The sequence below is a fragment of the Sminthopsis crassicaudata genome, chromosome 1 (assembly GCF_048593235.1).
Source record: "Sminthopsis crassicaudata isolate SCR6 chromosome 1, ASM4859323v1, whole genome shotgun sequence".
NCBI lineage: Eukaryota > Metazoa > Chordata > Mammalia > Dasyuromorphia > Dasyuridae > Sminthopsis > Sminthopsis crassicaudata.
This window is the reverse complement of record NC_133617.1, coordinates 171,561,339-171,587,142: the sequence shown is the minus strand read 5'-3', so window position 1 is coordinate 171,587,142 and position 25,804 is coordinate 171,561,339. Positions and strand designations below refer to the sequence as shown.

General features: G+C 32.4%; 1 protein-coding gene across 1 annotated transcript in view; it reads left to right on the top strand.

The window, feature by feature from the left end:
- LOC141549476 (uncharacterized) overlaps positions 1-25,804 on the top strand; it is a 228,049-nt gene that overhangs the window by 156,544 nt on the left and 45,701 nt on the right. Inside the window, exon 9 of the mRNA XM_074279058.1 lies at positions 10-243. Coding sequence (XP_074135159.1) covers positions 10-243 — 234 coding nt within the window. The remainder of the gene's footprint in view (positions 1-9; positions 244-25,804) is intronic.

Below are 25,804 nucleotides of genomic sequence, written 5' to 3'. Positions count from 1 at the left end.
TTTATTTAGGATGAGAAATCCCAGGAACCTCACCATATTCAAATCCAATTAAAATGCTTGAGAGGAATCAAAGACAAGGTGCCTAAAGGCTCCTATTTCCTTAAGGTTTCTTTACTCAACCAACTTGGAAACTGTTCCCTTGACTGGTCTAAAACAGAACAATCAAGAAATGGAATACAACCTATCAGTCATGAAGGAAACTTTTATGATGTGGGAATGTATTTCAACAAAAGTTTACATATGGTAAGTAAAGACTCCAGGAATAGTTTTAACTTTTATTATCTGTTTTCTCATCTACGATATATAAGAGATAAATACTTCATAGGATTAGTGTGGAGAAAGCACATTGTAACCCTTAAAACATCATATAATTGTAAATTGTAGTTACTGTCATTATTATATATAAAACAATATTTTCCTTGAGACTGATAGATCTCAATATAGATTGCATTGTATTTATTTGCTAAATAATTATTTAAATTGTTACATTATAAGAAATTAACTTTTCATCACATATTAGCTGTTTTTAAAGTTACACTTTCTGTTTGCTTTTGATATATCTATGTTATGTCAGCATCACTCCTGAGTAAGAAAGAACAGTGCTTGAAATAAAAATACATGTGAATGTATGTCAAGATTATCCTAATTCTATTTGTTTATTCCCATTTTTTGCTAATTATGTTGTCGATTTTGAAATAAATTTTCTCTCTTTTTTATTAATTTTTATACTTATAATTTTTGACAGTATATATGCATGAGTAATTTTTTATAACATTATCCCTTGTATTCATTTTTCAAAATTTTCCCCTCCCTCCCTCTACTCCCTCCCCTAGATGACAGGCAATCCCATACATTTTACATGTGTTATAGTATAACCTAGATACAATATATGTGTATAGATCCAATTTTCTTGTTGCACGTTAAGTATTGGATTCCGAAAGTATAAGTAACCTGGGTAGATAGACAGTAGTGCTAACACTTTACATTCAATTCCCAGTGTTCCTTCTCTGGGTGTAGTTATTTCTGTCCATCATTGATCAACTGGAAGTGAGTTGGATCTTCTTTATGTTGAAGATATCCACTTCCATCAGAATAAATCTTCATACAGCATTGTTGTTGAAGTGTACAGTGATCTTCTGCTTTTGCTCATTTCACTCAGCATCAGTTCATGTAAGTCTCTCCAAACCTTTCTGAATTCATGCTGCTGGTCATTTCTTACAGAGCAATAATATTCCATAACCTTCATATACCATAATTTACCCAACCATTCTCCAAATGATGGACATTCATTCATCTTCCAGTTTCTAGCCACTACGAAAAGAGCTGCCACAAACATTTTGGCACATACAGGTCCCTTTCCCTTCTTCAGGATTTCCTTGGGGTATAAGCCTAGTAGTAGAACTGCTGGATCAAAGGGTATGTACAGTTTGATAACTTTTTGGGCATAGTTCCAGATTGCTCTTTAGAATGGCTGAATTCTTTCACAACTCTACCAACAATGCATCAGTGTCCCAGTTTTTCCACATCCCCACCAACATTCACCGTTATTTGTTCCTTTCATCTTAGCCAATCTGACAGGTGTGTAGTGGTATCTCAGAGTTGTCTTAATTTGCATTTCTCTGATCAATAGTGATTTGGAACACTCTTTCATATGAGTGGAAATAGTTTCAATTTCATCATGTGAAAATTATCTGTTCATATCCTTTGACCATTTATCAACTGGAGAATGGCTTGATTTCTTATAAATTCCAATCAATTCTCTGTATATTTTGGAGATGAGGCCTTTATAAGAACCTTTAATTGTAAAAATGTTTTTCCAATTTGTTACTTCCCTTCTAATCTTGTTTGCATTAGTTTTGTTTGTACAAAAGTTTTTTAGTTTGATGTAATCAAAATCTTCTACTTTGTGATCAATAATGATCTCTAGTTCTTCTCTGGTCATAAATTCCTTCCTCCTCCACAGGTCTGAGAGGTAGACTATCCTCTGTTCCTCTAATCTAGTTATGATCTCATTCTTTATGCCTAAATCATGGACCAATTTTGATCTTATTTTGGTATATGGTGTTAAGTGTAGATCCATATCTAATTTCTGCCATAACTAATTTCCAGTTTTCCCAACAATTTTTTCAAATAATGAATTTTTATCCCAAATGTTAGTATCTTTAGGTTTATCAAACACTAGATTGCTATAGTTGTACCCTTTTTTTCCTTTGTACCTAATCTGTTCCACTGATCAACTGGTCTATTTGTTAGTCAATAGCAAATGGTTTTGGTAACTGCTGCTATTTAATATAGTTTTAGATCAGGTACACCTAGATCACATTCATCTGATTTTTTTTTCATTAATTCCCTTGAAATTCTCGACCTTTTATTCTTCCATATGAATTTTGTTGTCATTTTTTCTAGGTCACTAAAATAGTTTCTTGGGAGTCTGATTGGTATAGCACTAAATAAATAGATTAGTTTGGGGAGTATTGTCATATTTATAATATTCGCTCTGCCTATCCACAAACACTGGATTTCTTTCGAATTATTTTATTTTTATGGCAAGTGTTTTGTAATTTTGCTCATATAATTCCTGACTTTTCTTTGGTTGATGGATTCCCAAATATTTTATGCTCTCGACATTTGTTTGGAATGGAATTTCTCTTTGTATCTCTTGCTGTTGCACTTTGTTGGTGATATATAAAAATGCTGGGGAGTTATGTGGATTTATTTTGTACCCAGAAATTTTGCTAAAGTTGTGAATTATTTTAATAACTTTTTATTAGAATCTTGGGGGTTTTCTAAGTATACCATCATATCATCTGCAAAAAGCAACAGTTTGATTTCCTCAATACATACTCTTATTCCTTTAATCTCTTTCTCGACTCTTATTGCCGAGGCTAGCATTTCTAATACAATATTGAATAGGAATGATGATAGTGCACAACCTTGTTTCACTCCTAATCTTACAGGGAAAGGTTTCAGTTTATTTCTATTACATATTATGATAACTGACAGTCATAAATATATGCTCCTGATTATTCTAAGGAATAGTCCATTTATTCCTATACTCTCAAGCGTTTTTAGTAGGAATGGATGTTGGATTTTATCAAATGATTTTTCTGCATCTATTGAGATGATCATATGGTTTTTATTAATTTGATTATTTATATGGTCAATTATTCTAATAGTTTTCCTAATATTAAACCAGCCCTGCATTTCTGGTATAAATCCTACTTGATCATAGTGTTTTATCCTGGGGATGATTTTCTGAAGTCTTTTTGCTAATATCTTATTTAAGATTTTAGCATCGATATTCATTATAGAAATTGGTCTATAGTTTTCTTTCTCAGTTTTTGATCTAACTGGTTTAGGTATCAGTACCATGTCTGTGCCATAAAAGGAGTTTGGTAGGACTCCTTCATCCCCTATTTTTTCAAATAGTTTATATAATATTGGAGCTAATTGTTCTTTAAATGTTTGGTAGAATTCACATGTAAATCCATCTGGTCCTGGGGATTTTTTCCTGGGGAGTTGATTAATAGCTTGTTCTATTTCTTTTTTCTAAAATGGGACTATTTAAGCAATTTATCTCCTCCTCTGTTAATCTAGGAAACCTATATTTTTGGAGGTAGTCATCCATTTCACTTAAGTTATCAAATTTATTGGCTTAAAGTTGGGCAAAGTAACTCCTTATTATTTCTATAATTTCCTTTTCATTGGTGGAAAGATCCCCCTTTTCATTTGTAAAGCTAACAATTTGATTTTCCTCTTTGCTTTTTCTGAACAGATTTACCAAAGATTTATCTATTTTATTGGCTTTTTCATAAAACTAACTATTGTTTTATTTATTAATTCAATAGTTTTTTTACTTTCAATATTATTGATTTCTCCTTTTAATTTTAGTATTTCAAGTTTAATTTTTGGTTGGGGGTTTTTAATTTGGTCTTTTTCTAGCTATTTAAGTTGCAGGCCCAATTCATTAATCTTCTCTTTCTCCATTTTGTTCAAATAACCCTCTAAAGATATAACATTTCCCCTTATTACTGCTTTAGCTGCATCCAACAAATTTTGGTATGATGTCTCATTGTTGTCATTAACTTGGGTGAAATTATTAATTGTTTCTATAATTTGCTGTTTCACCCAGTCATTCTTTAAGATGATATTATTTAGTTTCCAATTACTTTTTGGTCTATGTACCCCTAACTTCTTGTTGAATGTAGTTTTTATTGCATTGTGATATGAGAAGAAGGCATTTACTATTTCTGTCTTCCTGCATTTAATTTTGAGATTTTTATGTCCTAATATGTGGTCCCATGGTTGTACAGGTTCCATGAACTGCTGAGAAGAAAGTATACTCCTTTCTATCACTATTCAGTTTTCTCCAAAGGTCTATCATACCTAGTTTTTCTAATATTCTATTTACCTTTTAAATTTCTTTCTTATTTGTTTTGTGGTTTGATTTGTCTAATTCTGAGACTGCAAGGTTGAGATCTCCCACTATTATAGTTTTGCTGTGTATTTCTTCTTGCAACTCTCTTAACGTTTCCTTTAGGAATTTAGTTGCTATACCACTTGGTGCATATATGTTTTGTATTTATATGGCTTCATTGTCTATGCTACCTTTAGCAGGATATAGTTTCCTTCCTTATCTCTTTTAATTAGATCAATTTCTGCTTTTGCTTAATCTGAGATAAGGATGGCAACCCCTGCTTTTTTGGCTTTCCCTGAAGCATAATAGATTCTGCTCCAACCTTTTACCTTTACTCTCTATGTATCTCCCTGCTTTAAATGTGTTTCCTGTAAACAACATATTGTAGGGTTCTGACTTTTTATCCAGTCTGCTATCTGCCTCCGTTTAATGGGAGAGTTCATCCCATTCATATTTACAGTTAAAATTACTAATTCTGTATTTCCTGCCATCATATTATCTCTGGATTATGCTTTTTTTATCCCTTGACCCCCCTTAACCCCTTCCCCAATATTTAATTTATAGACCTCACTTATGACATGCAGCCCTCCCTTTTTAATATCCCTCCCTCCTCCTTTTAAGTCCTTTCCCCTTTCTTGTACTCTTCCTTTACTCCCTTTTTCCTTTTCCCTTTTCCTCTTCCCCCTTTTAATGAGGTGAGAGAGGATTCTCTGAAAAACAAATATGTCAATTATTTACTCTTTGAGTCTACTCTGATGAGAGTAAGATTCACACAATGTTTCTTCTCCTCTCTAAATTCCCTCAGATGTGGTAGATTTTCTATGCCTCTTCCTGGGATGTAGTTTCCCTCTTTTTATCTCTCCTTCCCCTTTTTCGGGTACAATCCCCTTCCCTTTGCTACTTCCCTTTTTAAAAATATATTATATCAGTAAAATCAAATTATCCATGAGGACTTTCTGTATATCCACAGCAGAGATACATTTCCCAAGAGGTCTTTTTACCTTTTTCTGCTTCTCTTCAGCCTTGTGCATGTAGATCAAATTTTTTGTTTAAGTCTGGTTTTTTCCTTAGAAACAAATGGAATTCCTCTGTTTTATTAAATGACTCTCTTCTTCCATGGAAGAAAATGCTAAACTTAGCTGGGTAGTTTATTCTTGGTTGCAATCCTTGTTCTTTTGCTTTTTGGAATATCAGTTTCCAGGCCCTTTCGATCCTTCAATGTGGAGGCAGCCAGATCTTGGGTGACCATTATTGTGGCACCTTGACATTTGAATTGCTTTTTTCTAGCTGCTTGTAATATTTTTTCCTTTGTTTAGTAGTTCTGCAACTTAGCCACAATGTTCTGTGGAGTTCTTTTTTTAGGGTCTTTTTCAGAAGGTGTTTGATGAATTCTTTCAATGCCTATTTTTCCCTTCTGTTTCTATTATCTCTGGGCAGTTCTCTTTGATGATTTCATGTAAATAGAATCTAGGCTCTTTTTTTGATCTGATTTTTTGAAGTCCAATGATCCTCAGATTATCTCTCCTAGATCTATTTTCCAGGTCTATAGATTTTTCCAGTAAGTATTTGACGTTATTCTCCAGTTTTTCATTTTTTTTTTCCTTTTGTTTGACTGATTCTTGGTTTCGCAATGAATCATTCATTTCTATTTGTTCCATCCTGATTTCTAATGAGTTATGTTCTTCATTCACATTTTTTAGTTCTTTGTGTATATTCCTAATTGAGTTTTTAAATGAATTATTTTGCTCTGTTGAATTTTTTTTCCATTTCCCTAATTTTTTTAATGAGTTATTTTCTTTTACCAATTCAGAAATCCTACTTTCTTGAGACATTTTTATCTTTTCCAATTCAGAAATTTTACTTTTTTGAGAATTTTTTATTTTTTCCAATTCAGAAATCCTACTTTCCTGTGATTTTTTAACCTTTTCTAATTCACAAATCTTGTTTCCCTGCACCTCCTCTGAATTATTTATTTTTTCCAACTCAAATTTCAGGATGTTGTTATTCTCTATCATATCTTCTATTTCCTTTCCCTGTTTTTCTTTAAACTCTCTTAACTTTTTAATAGTCTCTTCTAGAAGAGAGTTATGTAATGGGGGGCAGGTATCAATCCCCTTTAGGGTGTTATCTGGAGACTGTCTGTTGTTAGTTTCCTTGGGGTTGGATACCTGCTCTTTCTCTATATAGGAGGTGTCAATAGTTCTCTTCAGCTTCTTACTCATTGTTAAAAATCTGTTGGGGTTTGCCCTTGGGGTAAGAAGTTTATTTATTTATTTTCCAGCGTCCTCCCAGACTGGAGATAGAATGCAACAACCTTGTGCCTGAGGTAAGAGAGAGCTCTGGGAGAGAATTCCCCTCCCACCTCCCTGGAAATGCCTCAGAGGTGGTTAGCAAGGCTGTGCTGTGAGGAGTGCTCAGTGAAGGACCCCTCTGTGTGGCCTAGGTAGTTCCCTGAGGTTTAAGGCTGAACAATGAAAGCATCACAAACCCCAGCCAATGGATATCAGCAGTTGACGTGAAAAGCCCCTGAACTCAAACCAGATGTGTCTGCCTGGAAACAAGGGTCCCTACTACAAAGGTTCTGCTTCTCTGGGAATTCCACTGTTGCTAGAATTCCACTGCCTTAGGCTGAGTCCAGCACTATATGGATTAGAGGCTGCCTAGGGCTGTGTCCCTGCTGTTCAGGCTCTCACCTACCCCAAGGAGTAGCTCCAGACAGCAGAAGGTGTCTGCACAACCATGTGGAGATCTATTAGGTCACTTCCGGATTGGAGTGGATTAAGGATTTGTCTTTATATTTTAAAGTGGCTTGATTTCTCTTCTGAAGTGCTGTTTTATAAGCAGAGAAGAGCTAACAGCCTGTGTCAGATTCCTTTATCTCAGTGGCTTCTCTGATCCCAGAGTTCTCCCCAGCCTGATCAGCACAATGTACTAGCACCCAGTCCAACCCTGTCTGTGCTGACCTTTTTTTTTTTTTTTCCCCTCGGAACCAACCTTTTCTATTAAAATTCCAGATTCTCTTCAGCTGGTTAGTTGTGCTTCTAATCCTTGTGCTTTTTATCAGTTCAGTGTTATTTTTGAGGCTGATTTAACTAATTGGTAATGAGGGAAGAAGGGAGCTTACAAATTTACATGTATCTTCTCCGCCATCTTGGCTCTGCCCCCATAAATTTTCTCTTTGAGGAGATATAGTATCTGTGCTTCAGTCTTTCTGTTTATTTTCTTTATATTGAATAAGCATGCAGTACAGGTATGTGTATACATGCATGTATGGCTAACTATGTGTACACACAGCCACACAAATATGCATATATGTGTCTGTCAATTAAATATACATTTATATTTGTATAAATACCTATACAAGTGTATAGCTGTAAAATAAATATACATAAACAAAAGTACATATGTGCATGCATGTATGTATATTTATATATATATCTTCAAGAATGTATATATATATGTAAGTAATGTGATATATATGTGTATAGCACAACAAAACAAACAATAGTCAATATTTATATCATGCCTACTATGAACCAGACATTGGACTAGATGCTGTGCAATTATTTTATCACTTGATCCTCCCAACAATCCTAAAAAATATGTTATTATTATTCCCATTTTACAGATGAGGAAACTGAGACAAATAGAGAATAAAACACCTTTCCATGGTCAGACAGATAAAATGTCTGAGGTTGGATTTGAAATTAGGTCTTCTTGACTATTAAGTGATTATGTGCATATATATGCCTCTAAGCATAAATAATTTTTTAAATATATACACATGCTTATGTATATAGCTACATAAATATACAGTATATGTATCATGTGTATGCAATCTGTACATACATATACATACATTTTTGCACACGTGTACAATACACACATATAGCAACTGATTAGAATTTGTTAACTTTACTTACTGTACCTATTAGGAGGGAGGTAGGGAGACATATAGAAAATAAACTGTCAAAATCCTGGAATGCATTTCTATCTCTCTGCTTTTTATATTCCCTAATTACCTTCTAGGTATAAATAGAGAATTTGTTAGAGGGGCTGCACTTGAAATATATTTAACTACAGAAATTCCTTTTTTTTTTTTAAACTTCACTAATTTGGAAAGTGTATTAGAATTATAATAATTTGGGGAAAGAAATGGCAAACCACTCCAGTATCTTTGTTGAGAAAACCCCGTGGACAAAAGTCCAAGGCATCATGAAGAATTGGAAATGACTGAATGACTGAACATCATATAGTTCATTTGAAGGATAGAGGGCTAACTCTGACATTCTCTTTATATGATAAGAAAAAAAAAAAGTTAAGCAAATGTGTGATTGCTGGGTAAATGCTTAACCTAGAAAAAGACAAATAGCCTGGAAATACCTTAATAATTTTCATGTGTAGAAGATGATTAATATTCTAAATGACAATGAAATCATTTCTCTCTTAAAGTGAATACAGCAAGACTTAAAACCTGCCAACACTTGTTTGGTAGTTTCTGTTATTGTACATGCTTGAAAGTAATAAAAGTTTCATTTCTTTAAAAAGTCTCCTTTAATTCTGACTGTCCTCTATAATTAGCCCAAATTAGTGAGGTCCTACTGAATACTGAACAAAAAGAAAATGGCATATGTATCAAATCATGATCACAAAGAAGCTAAAGTTGAATTTCTGGAACTAAAGGAAGTATGAAGTCATGAACTATGATTTATTCTTCTTGTTTATTCTATAATGTTAAGTTTTCAGTTGGGGGTTAACTATATATTTAGTTGACAGATTGTGGTTTTATAGATTTAAAAAAAATAGGTCAAAGATGAAGGCATTCCAAAAATCTTTTTTTTTTTTTTTTAATCCTCCAGTTTTGAAAAGTATCCTGGAAATAATATCTATCTATAATAGTTGAATTTTAAATTCTGCCTCTTATATGTCAGAAGAGTTTGCAAATCACAGAATTTGTGAGATGGGTAGGATCATGAAATCATTCAGTTCAGCTCTTTATAGATGAGGAAACTATGAACTGGGGAATTGAAGTGACTTACCCAGAATCACACAGTTATTTAGTGAAAAGAATTGAAACTGAAATTCAGTTACCATCATATTTTAGTATATTTTTCCCCCCACAAAATGGAATCCCCTTTACCAATGTTACTAATATTAATGGGTATATTTTGTGCGGTGTGTGTGTATGTATGTATGTACAGAAAGTAAATTGCAAAGTTAAATGAACAGGGAATTATTAAAAACAATTATCCTGACACAGAGCCTTCATTATTTAAATGGTTAAATAATACTTGTTTGCATAGTACTAAGTAGATATTAATATTAATATTTATATTGATGTACATAAAGCATGACCACTGTGTAAGGTACTATTTAAATTAGGTAATTGAATGTTATCTATTGAAGAGATTTTTGGAACATCTAAATGAAGGAAATTAATATTAATAGCTGAAATTTATTCAAAGAATTTAAAGTTTGCCAAATCCTGTATGTATTCTATATTAACCTAAACTTCTAACAACTGTGATTTTATCCCCATTTTGCAGATGAACAAAGTTAAATAGACTCCCCTGAGATGATATAGAGCTAACAAGTGTCTAGCACATTGCACAAACTCACTATTTCCTAATTCTGAGTATGACTCTCTTTCCTATGATATGCTACCTCTCTAAAGTATATTACCTGAATGTTTTTCCCTGAGTAGAAACACATTTCTTAGGAGGCCCTGGAAGTCAGAAAGATATGTAGTAAGTAAATTATGTCACATTTACTGAATCCTGGAAGTAATATGGATAACAATAACAAAAAACAAACAAACAAACAAAAAGCTATTTATATAGTACTTCCTTGGTTTCAGGTATTGGCCTAAGAAATTTACAATTACAATTTCATTTAACCCTCAATGATCAATCATTAGTCTAGTGTCTTTAGGCAGGTTTTTTATACTCTCTGTTTTTTATCTGTAAAATATGAATAATACTAATTAATTATCTAACAATATCTGTATTATTTGATATTGTTATATCAAATGCAGCTCAAAGAGCAGATGATTCTATTCAGCCATAACATTTCTCAGCCTTAATTTCTTTAGTTGAAAGTGAGAAGCTATGATCCAATGATCTTAATGAAATAAATGTGCAAAGTGCTTTGTAAATTTTAAAGACAAATGTAAATGTCAAATTTTAGCCATACCCAAATTTTTTCATGCAGAAATTCTACCCTGTTCCCTGCCCATGACATTTATATTTAAGTGCAATACAGAAGGGAAATTTCTTATTACAGAAAAGATAGCTTTTAGACATTTTAAGAATTCTGAAAGTGAGATCTGCATATGACATATTGGAATGTTAAAAATTATTGAAGTTAGCCATAGAGCATCATCCCATAATATCATAATGTTGCCCAAGTTAAGAATTATCTCATAAGGGACAATTTAGATAATATTCTTGAACTTATTTTTAGCCTGTGATATAGACATCTAGTATTCTATTAATCACTGTTTCTACTTATTATGTGTGATCACAATTATTATTTTGCTTCATCCTTCAGTTCAGATGTCACTTCTTTCTTGAAATCTAGTGGTAGATACCACTAGAAGCAGAACTTCTTCAATTTAACATAAATTTATATTATGTGAACATATGTTTTCCATTAGTTAAACTTTTAGCATCTTGAGGACAGGCACTATCTAGTTTTTATCTTTATTTTACTAGTGCCTGCTACAATGACTCACATAGAATAAGCCCTTAAAATATTTATTAAATTGAATTGGAATAAATAGACTAACCAATTGTGCTTAATAAACTCTTAAAGATGTCTATTGGAAGAAAAATCATTTCACTAGGAATGAGAATTCTTCCCTAAATTGTCTAAATTCTTTTTGATATTTCATTCTAAATGTTTAATCATTGCATTTGTCAGTATCCAAAGAATAATTCTTTAGAACTGTTTTCATAGTGACTAGATTATTCTGAGGCTGAAGACATGATACTGTCACCATTTTTTTTCTGGAAGCTAACTACAAGGAGCACTTGGAAGAGCAGAGGTTGTAAGGCACTAGTGGGGCCAAATCACAATTTGTATAAGGACTAATGGAACTAATAGAGGAGGCTTCAGGTCCCTGGACCTTTCCATTTCTTGACTAAGATTTCTAAGAAATCTTAGGAATCTGACAAAAGTAACTATCACCCCATCACCTTCACTCTGCTCTCTAGAACTTTCAAAGGTTTTGTTTTTTTTTAATGGAGAATAGACAAAGACCTCAATATATAGAGAAGCCAATTGTGAGAAATCCTAGAAGAAAAAGTTGGAAAAGTTTCTGGAAAACTGCGTGAACTCCTTAGTGAGTAATAGAAACCAACAGTGCCCTAGACAATAAAACATCCTTTTCTCTGCCAAACAAGAACAAACAAAAACCTCAGAATAACATTGAAATAACAAGCCAAAATTTCCCTCCCTTGTGTCAGAAACAAATAAAATAATAACCTACTGCCACAGTCAAGGAAAATTTATTCTTTAGCAATCTGACAAAATGTCAGTGAATAAGAATTGTCCCCTGATAACACCTGGCAAAATTCTAAATCACTTAAGAAACCAGCTAGGATATTGTATAATCACTAATAAAGGGGGGAAAAAGAAAAAAAAAAGTCCTAAAATGAAGCAAACTTAGAGTAGACTCTGGAAAGCAGGAAAAGGAAGCTGGTTGAGACTATTTGCTTCACAATATAAATTCTGTATTCAAAGTCCTATTTGTTCCATTGAGTTCTAGCCAGTTACACTGAGTATTTCACAATAAGCAACCAATTCTTCCTGTCAATCACTCAACTAAAGGCTTGCTGTGGACTGACAGTTGTATGAGTTAGGCATTAAATATGGGAGTATTTATAGACAATTGGGATAATTATGCAACTACCCCCATGTACATACACATAGGTGTGTATATAACATACAACTTATAGAGAATCACATTTTATATATTATTGTTTTTCATTTCTTTTTTTCTGATTTCTTTTTGGCTTGACATTTCCTTCTCCAGCTCATTTTATAGATTAAGAAAAAAAAGTTTAGTGATGTGCTCAGAATCACCCAGCTAGCGAGGCTGGATTTCAACTCATAAAGATGAGTCTTCATGATTTCAAGCCCATTGTTCTTATCCATTGTGCCACCTGGCTGCTCAAATTTTACACACATACATATATACATACACACACACACACACACACACACACACACACACACACACACACACACACACATATATATATATATATATATATCCACAATACAATACACATAGATATATCTACACATACCACCATATATCTACATTCATATATATATATATATATATATTTTGTATTTTGTATACATATATACATATGTGTGCTTGTATATATACATATATGTATGTATGTATATTTGTATATATGAATGTGTATATGCATACTTACAAACATACATGTGGGGCAGTATGGTTATAAACAGCATCTAATATTTACAACAGACAGCTACATTCTGATTAAAACAAATCTCATGTAGTCACATGCTAAAATGTGTACTACTGAATTGATAATGATATAAAATATACTAATTACTTCTAGTTCAGTGGAAATAAACAGTTTAAATTCAAATAATGTTCTGACTTCATAAGTTTTTTGCACTAATTGAGTCCTGGCTATAATCAGAAAAATCTTGAATTGGGATTTTATCTACATTGCTATTGCAAAGGATACTCATTTATGTCTTTAATTATGATCTTCCTTCATTCACTTTGACAACAGTAGTATAAAAGTGGATAGCATGTTCAACCTTCCAATGTGACGCTATATACATAAAGAGTCTGACATAAAAGCCATAAAACACTGACTAGATTTTTACATATATTAGTTATATAAAAGTGGAAATGGTTCCTTGATATATATAGATACAGAAAAGAAAGGTTGTGAATGAAATGAAAAGTACTTAATGCAAGAGAAATAATAGATATGAGGCAGCTAAAGTCATTGTGCCTCAAAGCAATGACGTTTATCCTGTATGATGTGAGAGTTGTAAAATTCCATAAGATTCATAGCATCTCTGTTGATTTACCATAAGATTCAAGCATTTTCTTCAAGTACAAGGAGTAGGTGTTTGCTCAGGGTTTCTGGGTCTAGTTGTCATACTAGAGGAAGTGATCAGATGACACATGAGTGATAACAGGATAACATTATTATTATTATTATTATTATTATTATTATTATTATTATTATTATTATTATTATTTCATCTGTATGTTTAGTTTTTGCCTGACCAGCTAACTTACTGATATTTTTGAATATGATTTGCTGTGGTACCTTCCTTACATTTAACCTTAAATGGATCTTATAGACAGTGTCTATATGAGGACATAATTGGGTCTATATCCTATAGGTATTTGTGATTGACATGGAATTATTATTTTAAGTAAAATATATAAAAGATAAAATGAAAAGATAAAAGTTATTTTATAAAGCATGAAGTGTACAAGGCAATCCCAATAAGCTTTGGTCAAAAAATGCTGCCTATGTGCAGAAAGAGAACTATGAAGATTGAATGTAAATCAATACATTCTATGATTACTAATTTTTTTCTGTAATGGTTTTTCCCTTTTCTCCTGATTTTTCTTTCACAATATGAATCATAAATAAATGTGTATTTAAAATAAAAAATAAAATAAAATACACATGTGGAGGGAAAGAATGAAGTTAGAGGGTTAAATTTATAGTCAGATAATGTGGGTTCAAACTTTATGTCTTTCAATTTAATTGGTGATGATGGGAGCCTACATGGTCTTTAAGATGCCTAAAGCTATGAATCTAGGGAATTTTTTGAGAACAATGTGATGTTCTCTCTACTCTCTCTATTTGAAGTTAGCTGACTAGAGTTGATATTCTATCCCTTTATCTTACTAGCTAGGTTACCTTGTGTTCACCTTTTCATGTCAGAGCTTTCTCTTTTGTTAAATGAAGGATTTGGACTGGTCTAATTTAAGGATTTATTCAGGTTCTGTGGTCCTAAAAATCATATGATTATTATAAGATTAAGTTCACATGGACTGGGTTACTCTTGGCAAGCTAAGGTGATGTTATATGGAAAAGATAATGCTTGCCATCAGGTGAATGAGTAGCTTACTTTTCATTGGGTTCTATTATTAGGCAGAGAACTTCCTCTTTTGACACTAAGCCTATACTTCTGAGACTTCCTGGGATGATTGACATTCTCCTGATGGCCAAGTAATTAGTGAAGTGATGCTAATGGTTCAAAACCTTTACATCTCCCTCTCTCTCTCCTTGTGTTTCCAATCAGTTACCGAGTTTTTTTGATTTTAGCCTCATAACATCTCTTTATCTTTTCTGATAATGCCTAGAAGCCTTCCCTCTTTGCCTCTGCCCTTCAAATACCTACAAGTATTCACTAAAGTCTCATCTTCTTCAGTAAACCTTTTCCAGTCCTCCTTAATCTTAGTGCTTTTCTCTGACTCTACTCCCCATTGATCTTTTATGTAGCTTCTTGGTACACAATTTTTTACATATTGTCTAACCTACAAAACTGTGAGTGCCTTGTAAGTACTCTGGCTTTTTCTTTGCTTTGTTTGGATTTTACTTTCCTTTGTATCCCCAGCACTTAACATGGTGCCTGGTACCTAGCAGTCACTCAATAAATACCAGTGGAATTACTAGGTTCAGATCCATTTGTGATATACAGAGCTACAACATAAAACAGGCATTCCCTGATGGGCTTCTTTCTCTAATACTAGTTGAATCTGTTTATTGTTATTGAATCATCAAAAAGGCTTCATGTTTGCACTGGAATATTTTTCAATTAACTCTGAAATCTTTTCTAATGTATGTATAGGTGTCATTAGCATTTCATTCAAATAGTAATCTAAAGCTTGTCTCTAATATTTTCCAAATAAATTTTCTAAAAATCTACCTTCAAAAGGTAGAAACACTGAAGAAGTAGTTCAAGTTTTCAGGTAGGAAGGGAAAACAGAGGAGAAGTTAGAGTGAGGAGAGAAGGTCAGGAAGGTTTACCATAAGAAAAGTAACCACTGAATAACAGAAAAGAAATACAATCAGAAAAGCTTAGACAATAAACAGATTAATCAATAAGAACATCAAAAGCCAATTTTGTGGTTTCGTTTTATTTTAATATTGAATGTTTAATTATACTAATATATACTATAAACAAAGAAAGTAAAACACTATTCTTTTTATATGTATGCTATATTTAATCCCCATATTTATTTTGTATATATTTATATGCCCTTGTTGTCTTCTCAGAATTTAAGATCCCTGAAATTAGGGGTTATTTTGTTAATAATAGCTGTGTATTCTTGACACATTGAAGGTCTGGAATATAGTAAATGCTTAATAAATATTTTTATTGATTGACTACTTAATGCACTGAATAAAATATTATTTATATGAAATCATCAATCATTATACATATATTATCTTTTAATTTAAATATGTATATGCATACATATTTATATATATGCTTATATATTATTATAGATATGTGTAATATATACATATATATGTACACACACACACACACACACACATATATATATATATATATATATATATATATATATATATATATATATATACACACACATGCACACCCATACCTACAAACAAATTCCAACATTACCTAGTTTGTGTATGTGTGTATGTGTGTGTGTGTGTGTATGTATATTGTTTGTATATTTTCAAATTATTCTTTGAACCTTTTATTTTTATGAAGGGAACATTAATCATTACCCTCCATCCCAATTGTCCCTATATCTCCAGATGCAACATTTTACAAAAGTACATTGATAAGATGTACTGTGTATAGAAACAGCAACCAGGGATCATCCAGAAATGCTTAAGTGCCAGCTGTATGTTATATGTTGTCTTAGATACTAGATAGTATGAGCCTTCGAGATTCTGCCATTATATCATTAAAATAATGTTTTTAACTTGGAAAAACATACACTTAAGTGATGATGATATGGTTTTTAATGTTTTCAAAGAGCTATCATAAAGCAGAAGCATGGCATTCCTTGTGTTTAGCCCTAGAACAAAGTGTAGAAGTTATAAATGTTGATTTAAATATAATGTAATTCAGGTTAAGACAATAAGCCAGACATATGCCAGACATCATGCTTGATACCAGTGGGAGAAGGCAATACACACAAAAATGAAAAATGATGGTAAGTGGTAATGTGCCAGTATTGGACATGTGGAAGAGAATTCTGAAGAGTCAAGTGTAAAGTCAGGAGAGGAATGGATGAATGAACTTGGGGCTAGTATGTATCCTTCCTCAAAATGTAGGTTCTGAAAAGAAGTCAAAAATTGGGGAATGGGACTATAGGCGTGGAGGGCTTTCTAGGATAAGAAAATGAAAGGGCAATAGAAGAGAGGTCTAAGGAGAGTTAGGGATATTCCAAGGATGGACTGAACACCTGAGAATTAAAAATAAATCTATGATTACAGCTGTCCAAAAATCAAGTGGATTTCCTATTGCATGTGTCATCAGAATAATTCCTCTCACTGTGGAAACTGATTGTGGACCACAACATAGTACTTTCACTCTTTCCTATTGTTGTTTGCTTGCATTTTGTTTTCTTTCTCAGTTTTTTTTCCTCCTTGATCCGATTTTTCTTGTGCAGCAAGATAAATGTATAAATATGTATAAAATATTAGGTTTAACATATATATTAACATATATTGGATTACCTGCCATCCAGGATAAAGAGGGGAAAATTTGGAAAAGAAGGTTTTGCAAGGGTCAGTGTTGAAAAGTTACCTATTAATAAAATAATAAAAAAATTCCTCTTTATTACATTCAAGGTCTTTCTTCACTCCGAGATTCTATAATTTTGTAATTTCAACATAGAGGAAAGATACAAATCTCTGAAATGTGTCTTTTACCTTATTTTGCTCAATATTTTTATCAGTGACTTAGATGAAGTCATAGAAGAATGCTTATCATATTTCCAGAGGTGAAGGTAATGGAAAGAAAGCTAACACATTTGGTAACAAAATACAAATGTTTTCTACAGGCCTTATCTATGTCTCTACACCCTAGATGCTCAAACTTTCTTGAACAAGATTCAGTTTAAATGCCACCTCTCACAATAATAGCTTCCTGATTCATCTAGTTAACACCTTTTCCCTGTTTTATGTTTACTTATCTGTATATATGGCGTTTTCTTTGACTAGTTCAATATCTGTCACATAATGGCTGATTAATACTAATTAATCAATAAATATTTATTAAGTACTACCTATGTACCAGTCACTATACTAAGCACTGAGGATATAAAAAGAGGCAAAAGTGAATTCTTTTCCTCAAAAAAATTCTTTCCTCAATCTAATGAAGAAGAGAACACACAAACACACATACATGTTGCAAGTTATACAGGATAAATAGGAAATAATTAACAAAGAGAAGGTACTGGAATTAAGAGAAGTTGAGGAAAGCTTCCTGAAGGAGGTGAGATTTTAGGGAGGAATTAGAAGCAGCTTAGGAGGTCAGTAGTTGAAGTAGAAGAGGAATATCTTTCAGACACTGAGAAGAACCAAAGAGAATGCTGGAAGTTGAGAGGAAGAGTATTCATGGAATAGCCAAAAAGCCAATGTCAATTTTGGTAATGTTATTTTGGTAGAGATAGACCTAAAATCATACACTTGAATGAAAAACCAAGAATGAGTTACTAGAGAGGTTTATGTTAAAAAAATCATTATTTTAACGAATTATGTTGGTGGATTTTTATTTAGCTCAGACCAAATCTGTTGTATTAATATGAAGTGTCGCTTTTTTAAAAAAAAGCTTACATTTATAAAGCACTTACTATGTGCCTGGCATTAAATTATGTACCTTATAAATACTATTTTATCTTGGAAAATCCCTTGGGGAGAAGAGAAGGAGTTGGTGCTATTATGATTCCATCTTACAAATGAAGAAATCAAGGCTTTTTTTTTACTTTTTTTGCCAAGGAGCACAAATCTGGGTAATGTCTGGAGCTTCATTTGAACTTTGGTCTTCTAGATTCCATGCCCATGTATTCTCTCCTCATTGTCATACATACTGAAGTATGTCCAAAATGGGAAGGAAACAATGATGGTTAGGATTAAATGTGCATCATCTAAAGGCTAGCTAGATACATGTGGAAAAATTTTTGTAGCAGAGTTTTTTGTGATCTACTTTTTACAGTTTTTCTAAAACAAATCATGAAGATTATCTCCTTAGTAATATACAGTGCCATCTATAGTTTTCTATCACATTCTTTTTTAACTAAATTATTAGAAACAAAGTCCTATTATGGAAGATTAAGCATCTGTATGTAATCTATAGGAACACACACATATATATCCATATATCTATATATTTTAATATGTCTATATGCACAGAGAATACATGAACTAAGATATGTTCATGTCTTTCTACATGATGTACAGCATCTAAAACAGCATTAATTTCTCTATGAAAACATGACAAATTCCTTGAGTTATGTGAGGAGTTGAAGTCATCTGCATAATGCTATTGCCACGGATGGCTAAATTTGTAAAAGTTCTCTCAAAGTTGCTATTCTTAGGCACTTGGCACAAGTCTACTGATCTGGAGCATTGCTTATAAAAGTAAAGATTTCAAGGTAGTCACCATTTGCATGTTGTTACCTGGAATGGAAAAGTGATAGCTATGATCTGATGAAAATTTTGAATAAAACTCTCCTTCACAATTGTCTAAATGAGTGATTCCCTTTTGATCTTCATAATTAATGCTGAGAGAACAGATGGAGTTCAAGCATCCTTCAACTTGCCCACTTTCCTTCTAACAAGTATCTTAAATCTTCAATGGTTTCAATAATTGTCATTTCATAGGTAGAAGGTAAAGGATTGTGGGAGACAGAAGAGAAAAGGTGACAGAAACTGCCAACATCAACAAAATTCCTTGATGTATGTTTTTTTGTAACTTGAATTATTATTGAAATTTCTGATGAAATCCAGTAAGTGTAAAAGCTATATACTTATTAAATGACAATAGAATAGGAAAGAATTTAGAGCCATTTTCCTCAGGGAGAATTTAGTGACAGAAGAAAAAAGAGAGTAGTAGTGTTAGAGACCAGTAAACTATCAGGATTTGACAAGTTGAAGCTATTTGAAATAGAAAAGGATTATAAATGTTTTCTGTGGCCTTCTAAACTTTGCTGTAGCCCCTTGCAATATCATATTTAAGTTGCCTCTGATCCATTAGCATTTATCAATCCAGTTTTATATATTTATCCCTTTGATTAATTCTATGGCCTCCTTGATGTTTGACACAAATGATATTCTGACTTTCATCTATATGCCCTTGCATATATTTCTCATGGCTGGAATACATTCTCTCCCTATCTCTGTCTATTAGAATTTCTAGTTTCTTTAAAAGCTCCACTCCAGTGCCCCTTTCAACAGAATATCTTACTTAACATTTTTGATTTCTAATGTTTCACCCTAAATTACCTCTACTTTGTATACAGGCATATATCTACATGTAAACTTTTCTGTGTGTCTAATTTCATTAATTTGTTCATCAATAAGATTTTGGGATGCCTTTATCTGGTCTTGATTATGGAGTTTGCTTTGGAGTTGTCCTTATTTAGTCTATATGGACCTACTTTTCTATTTTTCCTTTGTAATATAATCATAAATGTCTTCATTACTTCTCTTCTTTTCTTGGATTTCTTGATTTTTTTTATTCCTGCAAATGTATTTCATTATTTTTATGCCTAGTTATTTAATAGTTTGCTGTGTATAGCAGTAAGTCTTTACTAAATTTAAGTAGAATTTTTCATTGGTATTGCTCTCAGAGAGTCCACCCCATTTACAATTTTATTCTTTATTTCTTTCTAGTGTCTTACAATTATATTAATATGTATAGTGTATCTTGATGGATTGACTCCAATATAGTTTGTGTTCTGTAGTTATTTTATGTTTTGATAATCATACATAACTTTATCAAACATTTCAACACAAGATCAATGAATAGAAAGTCATTTTCAATATCATTTTCAGTCAGTCACTCATTGAAAATCTCCCACAGTGATTAGCATCACTGATAGCCTTCACAGATTATTCCTGGGGCAGATAATGATTGATCCAAGGATGCTTTGTAATTTAAGAAGTTAAGGAAAGAAATAAGGATGAAGAGGTTCTTCAAAGGTTATGTTTGAGAGAGACTATAGATAAAGTATCTTCATGTGGTATTGTAAAAAGTTAATGTGCCTTTTCACAATCAAGAAAAAGGATCACTTTGAGTATAGGCTGGCTCAAATGAAATCTTTAGAAGTTGTTGTGTTGCCTATTACTTGATGTGAATCGGGGTGTGTAGATGCTCAGTAAAACTCAAAATATTAAAATTTTCCAATATTATTTCTTAAAGAGTTTATCTTATTATATATTTGCTTAATATTTTTTATGTTTAATTTCATTTAGCATAAAATTTTCTAGCATAAAAGGGCTGCCACAAACATTTTGGCACATACAGGTCCCTTTCCCTTCTTTAGGATTTCCTTGGGATATAAGCCCAGTAGTGCTGGGTCAAAAGGTGTGCACATTTTAATAACTTTTGGGGCATAAATCCAGATTGCTCTCCAGAATGGCCAGATTCTTTCACAATTTCACAAACAATGCATCAGTGTCCCAGTTTTCCCTCATCCCTGCCAACATTCATCGTTATTTGTTCCTGTCATCTTAACCAATCTGACAGGTGTGTAACGATATCTTAGAGTTGTCTTAATTTGCATTTCTCTGATCAATAGTGATTTGGAACACTCTTTCATATGAGTGGAAATAGTTTTAATTTCATCATCTGAGAATTGTCTGTTCATATCCTTTGACCATATATCAATTGGAGAATGGCTTGATTTCTTAAAAATTAAAGTCAATTCTCTGTATATTTTGGAGATGAGGCCTTTATCAGAACCTTTAACTGTAAAAATGTTTTCCCAATTTGTTATTTCCCTTCTAATCTTGTTTGCATTACTTTTGTTTGTGCAGAAACTTTTTAATTTGGAGTAATCAAAATTTTCTTTTTTGTGATCAATAATGGTCTCTAGTTCTCCTTTGGACACAAATTCCTTCCTCCTCCACAAGTCTGAGAGGTAAACTATTCCTCTAATTTATTTATGATTTCATTCTTTATGCCTAAATTTTGGACCCATTTTGATCTAATCTTAGTATGTGGTGTTAAATGTGGGTCCATGCCTAGTTTCTGCCATGCTAATTTCCAGTTGTCCCAGCAGTTTTTGTCAAATAATGAATTCTTATACCAACAGTTGGGATCTTTGGGTTTGTCAAACACTAGATTGCTATTTTATTCACTATCTTGCCCTGTGAACCTAACCTATTCCACTGATCAACTAGTTTATTTCTTAGCCAATACAAAATGGTTTTGGTGACTGTTGCTTTATAATATAGTTCTAGAACGCCTTCATTTAATTTTTTTTCATTACTTCCCTATAAATTCTCGACCTTTTGTTATTCCATATGAATTCTGTTGTTATTTTTTCTAGATCATTAAAATAGTTTCTTGGGAGTCTGATTGGTATAGCTCTAAATAAATAGATTAGTTTAGGGAGTCTTGTCATCTTAATTATATTTGCTCAGCCTATCCAAGAGCACTGAATGTCTTTCCAATTATTTAAATCTGACTTTATTTTTGGGGCAAGTGTTTCTTAATTTTGCTCATATAATTCCTGACTTTCCTTTGATAGATATAGTCCCAAATATTTTATACTATCAACAGTTATTTTGAATGGAATTTCTCTTTGTATCTCTTGCTCTTGGATTGTGTTGGTAATGTATAAAAATCCTGAGGATGTATGTGGATTTATTTTGTATCCTGCAACTTTGCTAAAATTCTGAATTATTTCTAATAGCTTTTTAGCAGAGTCTTTTGGGGTTCTCTAAGTATACCATCATGTCATCTGCAAAAAGTGATAATTTTATTTCCTCATTTCCTACTCTAATTCCTTGAATCTCTTTCTTGGCTCTTATTGCTGAGGCTAGAGTTTCTAGTACTATATTGAAAAGTAATGGTGATAGTGGGCAACCTTGTTTCACTCCTGATCTTATAGGGAAAGGGTCTAGTTTATCGCCATTACTTATGATGTTTACTGAAGGTTTTAAATATATGCTCCTTATTATTTTAAGGAATAGTCCATTTATTCCTATACTCTCAAGCATTTTTAGTAGGAATGGATGTTGGATTTTATCAAATGCTTTTTCTGCATCAATTGAGATGATCATATGGTTTTTATTAATTTGATTATTAATATGGTCAATTATACTAATAGTTTTCCTAATATTAAACTAGCCCCACATTCCTGGTAATAAATCCTACTTGATCATGGTGTATTATCCTGGGGATGATTTTTTGAAGTCTTTTTGCTAATATCTTATTTAAGATTTTAGCATCAATATTCATTAAGGAGATTGGTCTATAGTTTTCTTTCTCTGTTTTCAACCTACCTGGTTTAGGTATCAGTACCATGTCTGTGTCATAAAAGGAATTTGGTAGGATTCCTTCAATCCCTATTTTTTCAAATAGTTTATATAGCATTGGAGTTAGTTCTTTAAATGTTTGGTAGAATTCACATGTAAATCCATCTTGTCCTGGGGATTTTTTCTTAGGGAGTTGGTTAATAGCTTGTTCTATTTCTTTTTCTGAGATGGGACTATTTAGACTACTTATTTCTTCCTCTGTTAATCTGGGCAAGTTATATTTTTGAAGGTATTATTCCATTTCATTTAAGTTATCGAATGTATTGGCATAAAGTTGAGTAAAGTAGCTCCTAATTATTGTTCTAATTTCCTCTTCATTAGTGGTAAGTTCTCCCTTTTCATTTTCAAGACTAACAATTTGCTTTTTCTCTTTTCTTTTTTTAATCAGATTTACTAAGGGTTTGTCTATTTTGTTGGATTTTTCATAGAATCCACTCTTAGTTTTATTAATTAATTCAATAGTTTTTTTGTTTGTTTGTTTGTTTTTACTTTCAATTTTATTAATCTCACCTTTCATTTTTAGAATTTCAAGTTTTGTGTTTGTCTGGAGGTTTTTAATTTGTTCCTTTTCTAGAAATTTTAGTTGTAAGCCCAATTTGTTGGCCCTCTCTTTTTCTATTTTATGCAAGTAGGCCTGTAGATATATAAAACTTCCCCTTATTACTGCTTTGGCTGTATCCCACACATTTTGGTATGATGTCTCATTATTGTCATTTTCTTGGGTGAAGTTATTAATTATGTCTATGATTTGCTATTTTACCCAATCATTCTTTAGTACAAGATTATTTAGTTTCCAATTATTTTTTGGTCTATTTTCCCCTGGCTTTTTATTAAATGTAATTTTTGATTGCATTGTGGTCTGAAAAGGATGCATTTACTATTTCTGCCTTACTGCATTTGTGTTTGAGGTTTTTATGCCTTAGTATATGATCAATTTTTGTATAGGTTCCATGAACTGCTGAGAAGAAAGTATACCTTTTCTATCTCCATTTAGCTTTCGCCAAAGATCTATCATATCCAACTTTTCTAGAATTCTATTTATTTCTTTGACTTCTTTCTTTTTTATTTTGTGTTTTGATTTATCTAATTCTGAGAGTGCAAGGTTGAGATCTCCCACTATTATAGTTTTGCTGTCTATTTCTTCTTGCAGCTCTCTTAATTTCTCTTTTAAGAATTTAGATGCTGCACCACTTGGTGCATATATGTTTAATATTGATACTGCTTCATTATTGATGCTACCCTTTAGCAAGATATAATGCCCTTCCTTATCTCATTTAATTAGATCAATTTTTGTTTTTGCTTGATCTGAAGTGAGGATGGCTACCCCTGATTTTTTGGCTTTGCCTGAAGCATAATAGATTCTGCTCCACTTTTTTACTTTTAGTTTGAATGTATCACCCTGTTTCAGGTGTGTTTCCTGTAAACAACATATAGTAGGATGCTGACTTTTAATCCAGTCTGCTAACTGCTTCCTCTTTATGAGGAGTTTACTCCATTCACATTTATGGTTAGAATGACTCATTGTATATTGCTTTCCATCCTGTTAACCCCTGCTTATGCTTTTCTCTTTTCCTTCCTTCTTACCCCCCTACCCAGTATTAAACTTGTGAATACTACTTGCTTTTCATAGCCCTCCCTTTTTAGTATCCCTCCCCCACTTTAAAGTTCCTCCCATTATTTTACCCCTTTTCCTCACAATTTCTGTATTCCCTTCACCTTAGCTTACTCCTTCCTTCTCACTTTTCAAAGTGGAAGAAGTTTCACCATAAATCGAATATGTCTATTTATACATACTATATTCATCTCCCTCCTTTCTTTCTCTCAGATATGATAGGTTACCTTTGCCTCTTCATGAGATACCACCACTTTACCTTTTTTATGACATAATTTCCTTTCCACCTCTAGTTTCTAGGACAAATTATACATGTGTTCTTTACATATCTTTATGGCAGAAATATAGTTTTCAAGATTTCTTTTTAGCTTTTTAGAAATCTCTTGAGTTCTGTATTTGAAGATCAAACATTTTGTGTAGGTCTGGTTTTTTCATCAAGAAAAATGGAATTCATTTATTTCATTAAATGTCCTTCTTCTTCCCTGGAAAACGATGCTCATTTTTGCTGGGTAAGTTATTCTTAGCTGCATATGAAGTTCCTTAGCCTATTGGAATATCATGTTCCAGGCCCTTTGTTCTTTTAATGTGGACACTGCTAGATCCTGGGTCACCCTTACTGTGGCTCCTCCATATCTGAATTGCTTTTTTCTAGCAGCTTCCGGTATTTTTTCCTTTATCTGATGGTTCTTGAACTTGGCCAATATATTTCTTGGCATTTTGATTTTAGGGTCCCTTTCAGTAAGTGATCGATGAATTTTTTCAATGTCTATTTTATTCTCTGTTTCCAAAATGTCTGGGCAGTTCTCTTTGATAATTTCCTGGAAAATAGTGTCCAGGCTCTTTTTTTCCTCACATTTTTCAGGGAGTCCAATTATTCTCAAATTGTCTCTCCTGGATCTGTTTTCCAGATCTGTTGTCTTTCTAATAAGGTACTTGACATTTTTTTCAATTGTTTCGTTTTTCTGGTTTTGCTTGACTACTTCTTGGTTTCTCCTTGAGTCATTCATTTCTACTTGTTTGAGTCTAATTTTCAGTGATGTTTTCTCTTCACTCACTTTTTAAATATCTTTTTGTAATTGTCCAATTGTATTTTTAAGTGAGTTTTTTTCTTCTATGGAATTTTTTTTTCCTTTTCATCCATTTTATTTTTTAGAGAGCTATTTTTTTTTCCAGCTCACTAATTTTTTTCTCAATGATTTGTTTTCTTTATCCACTCTG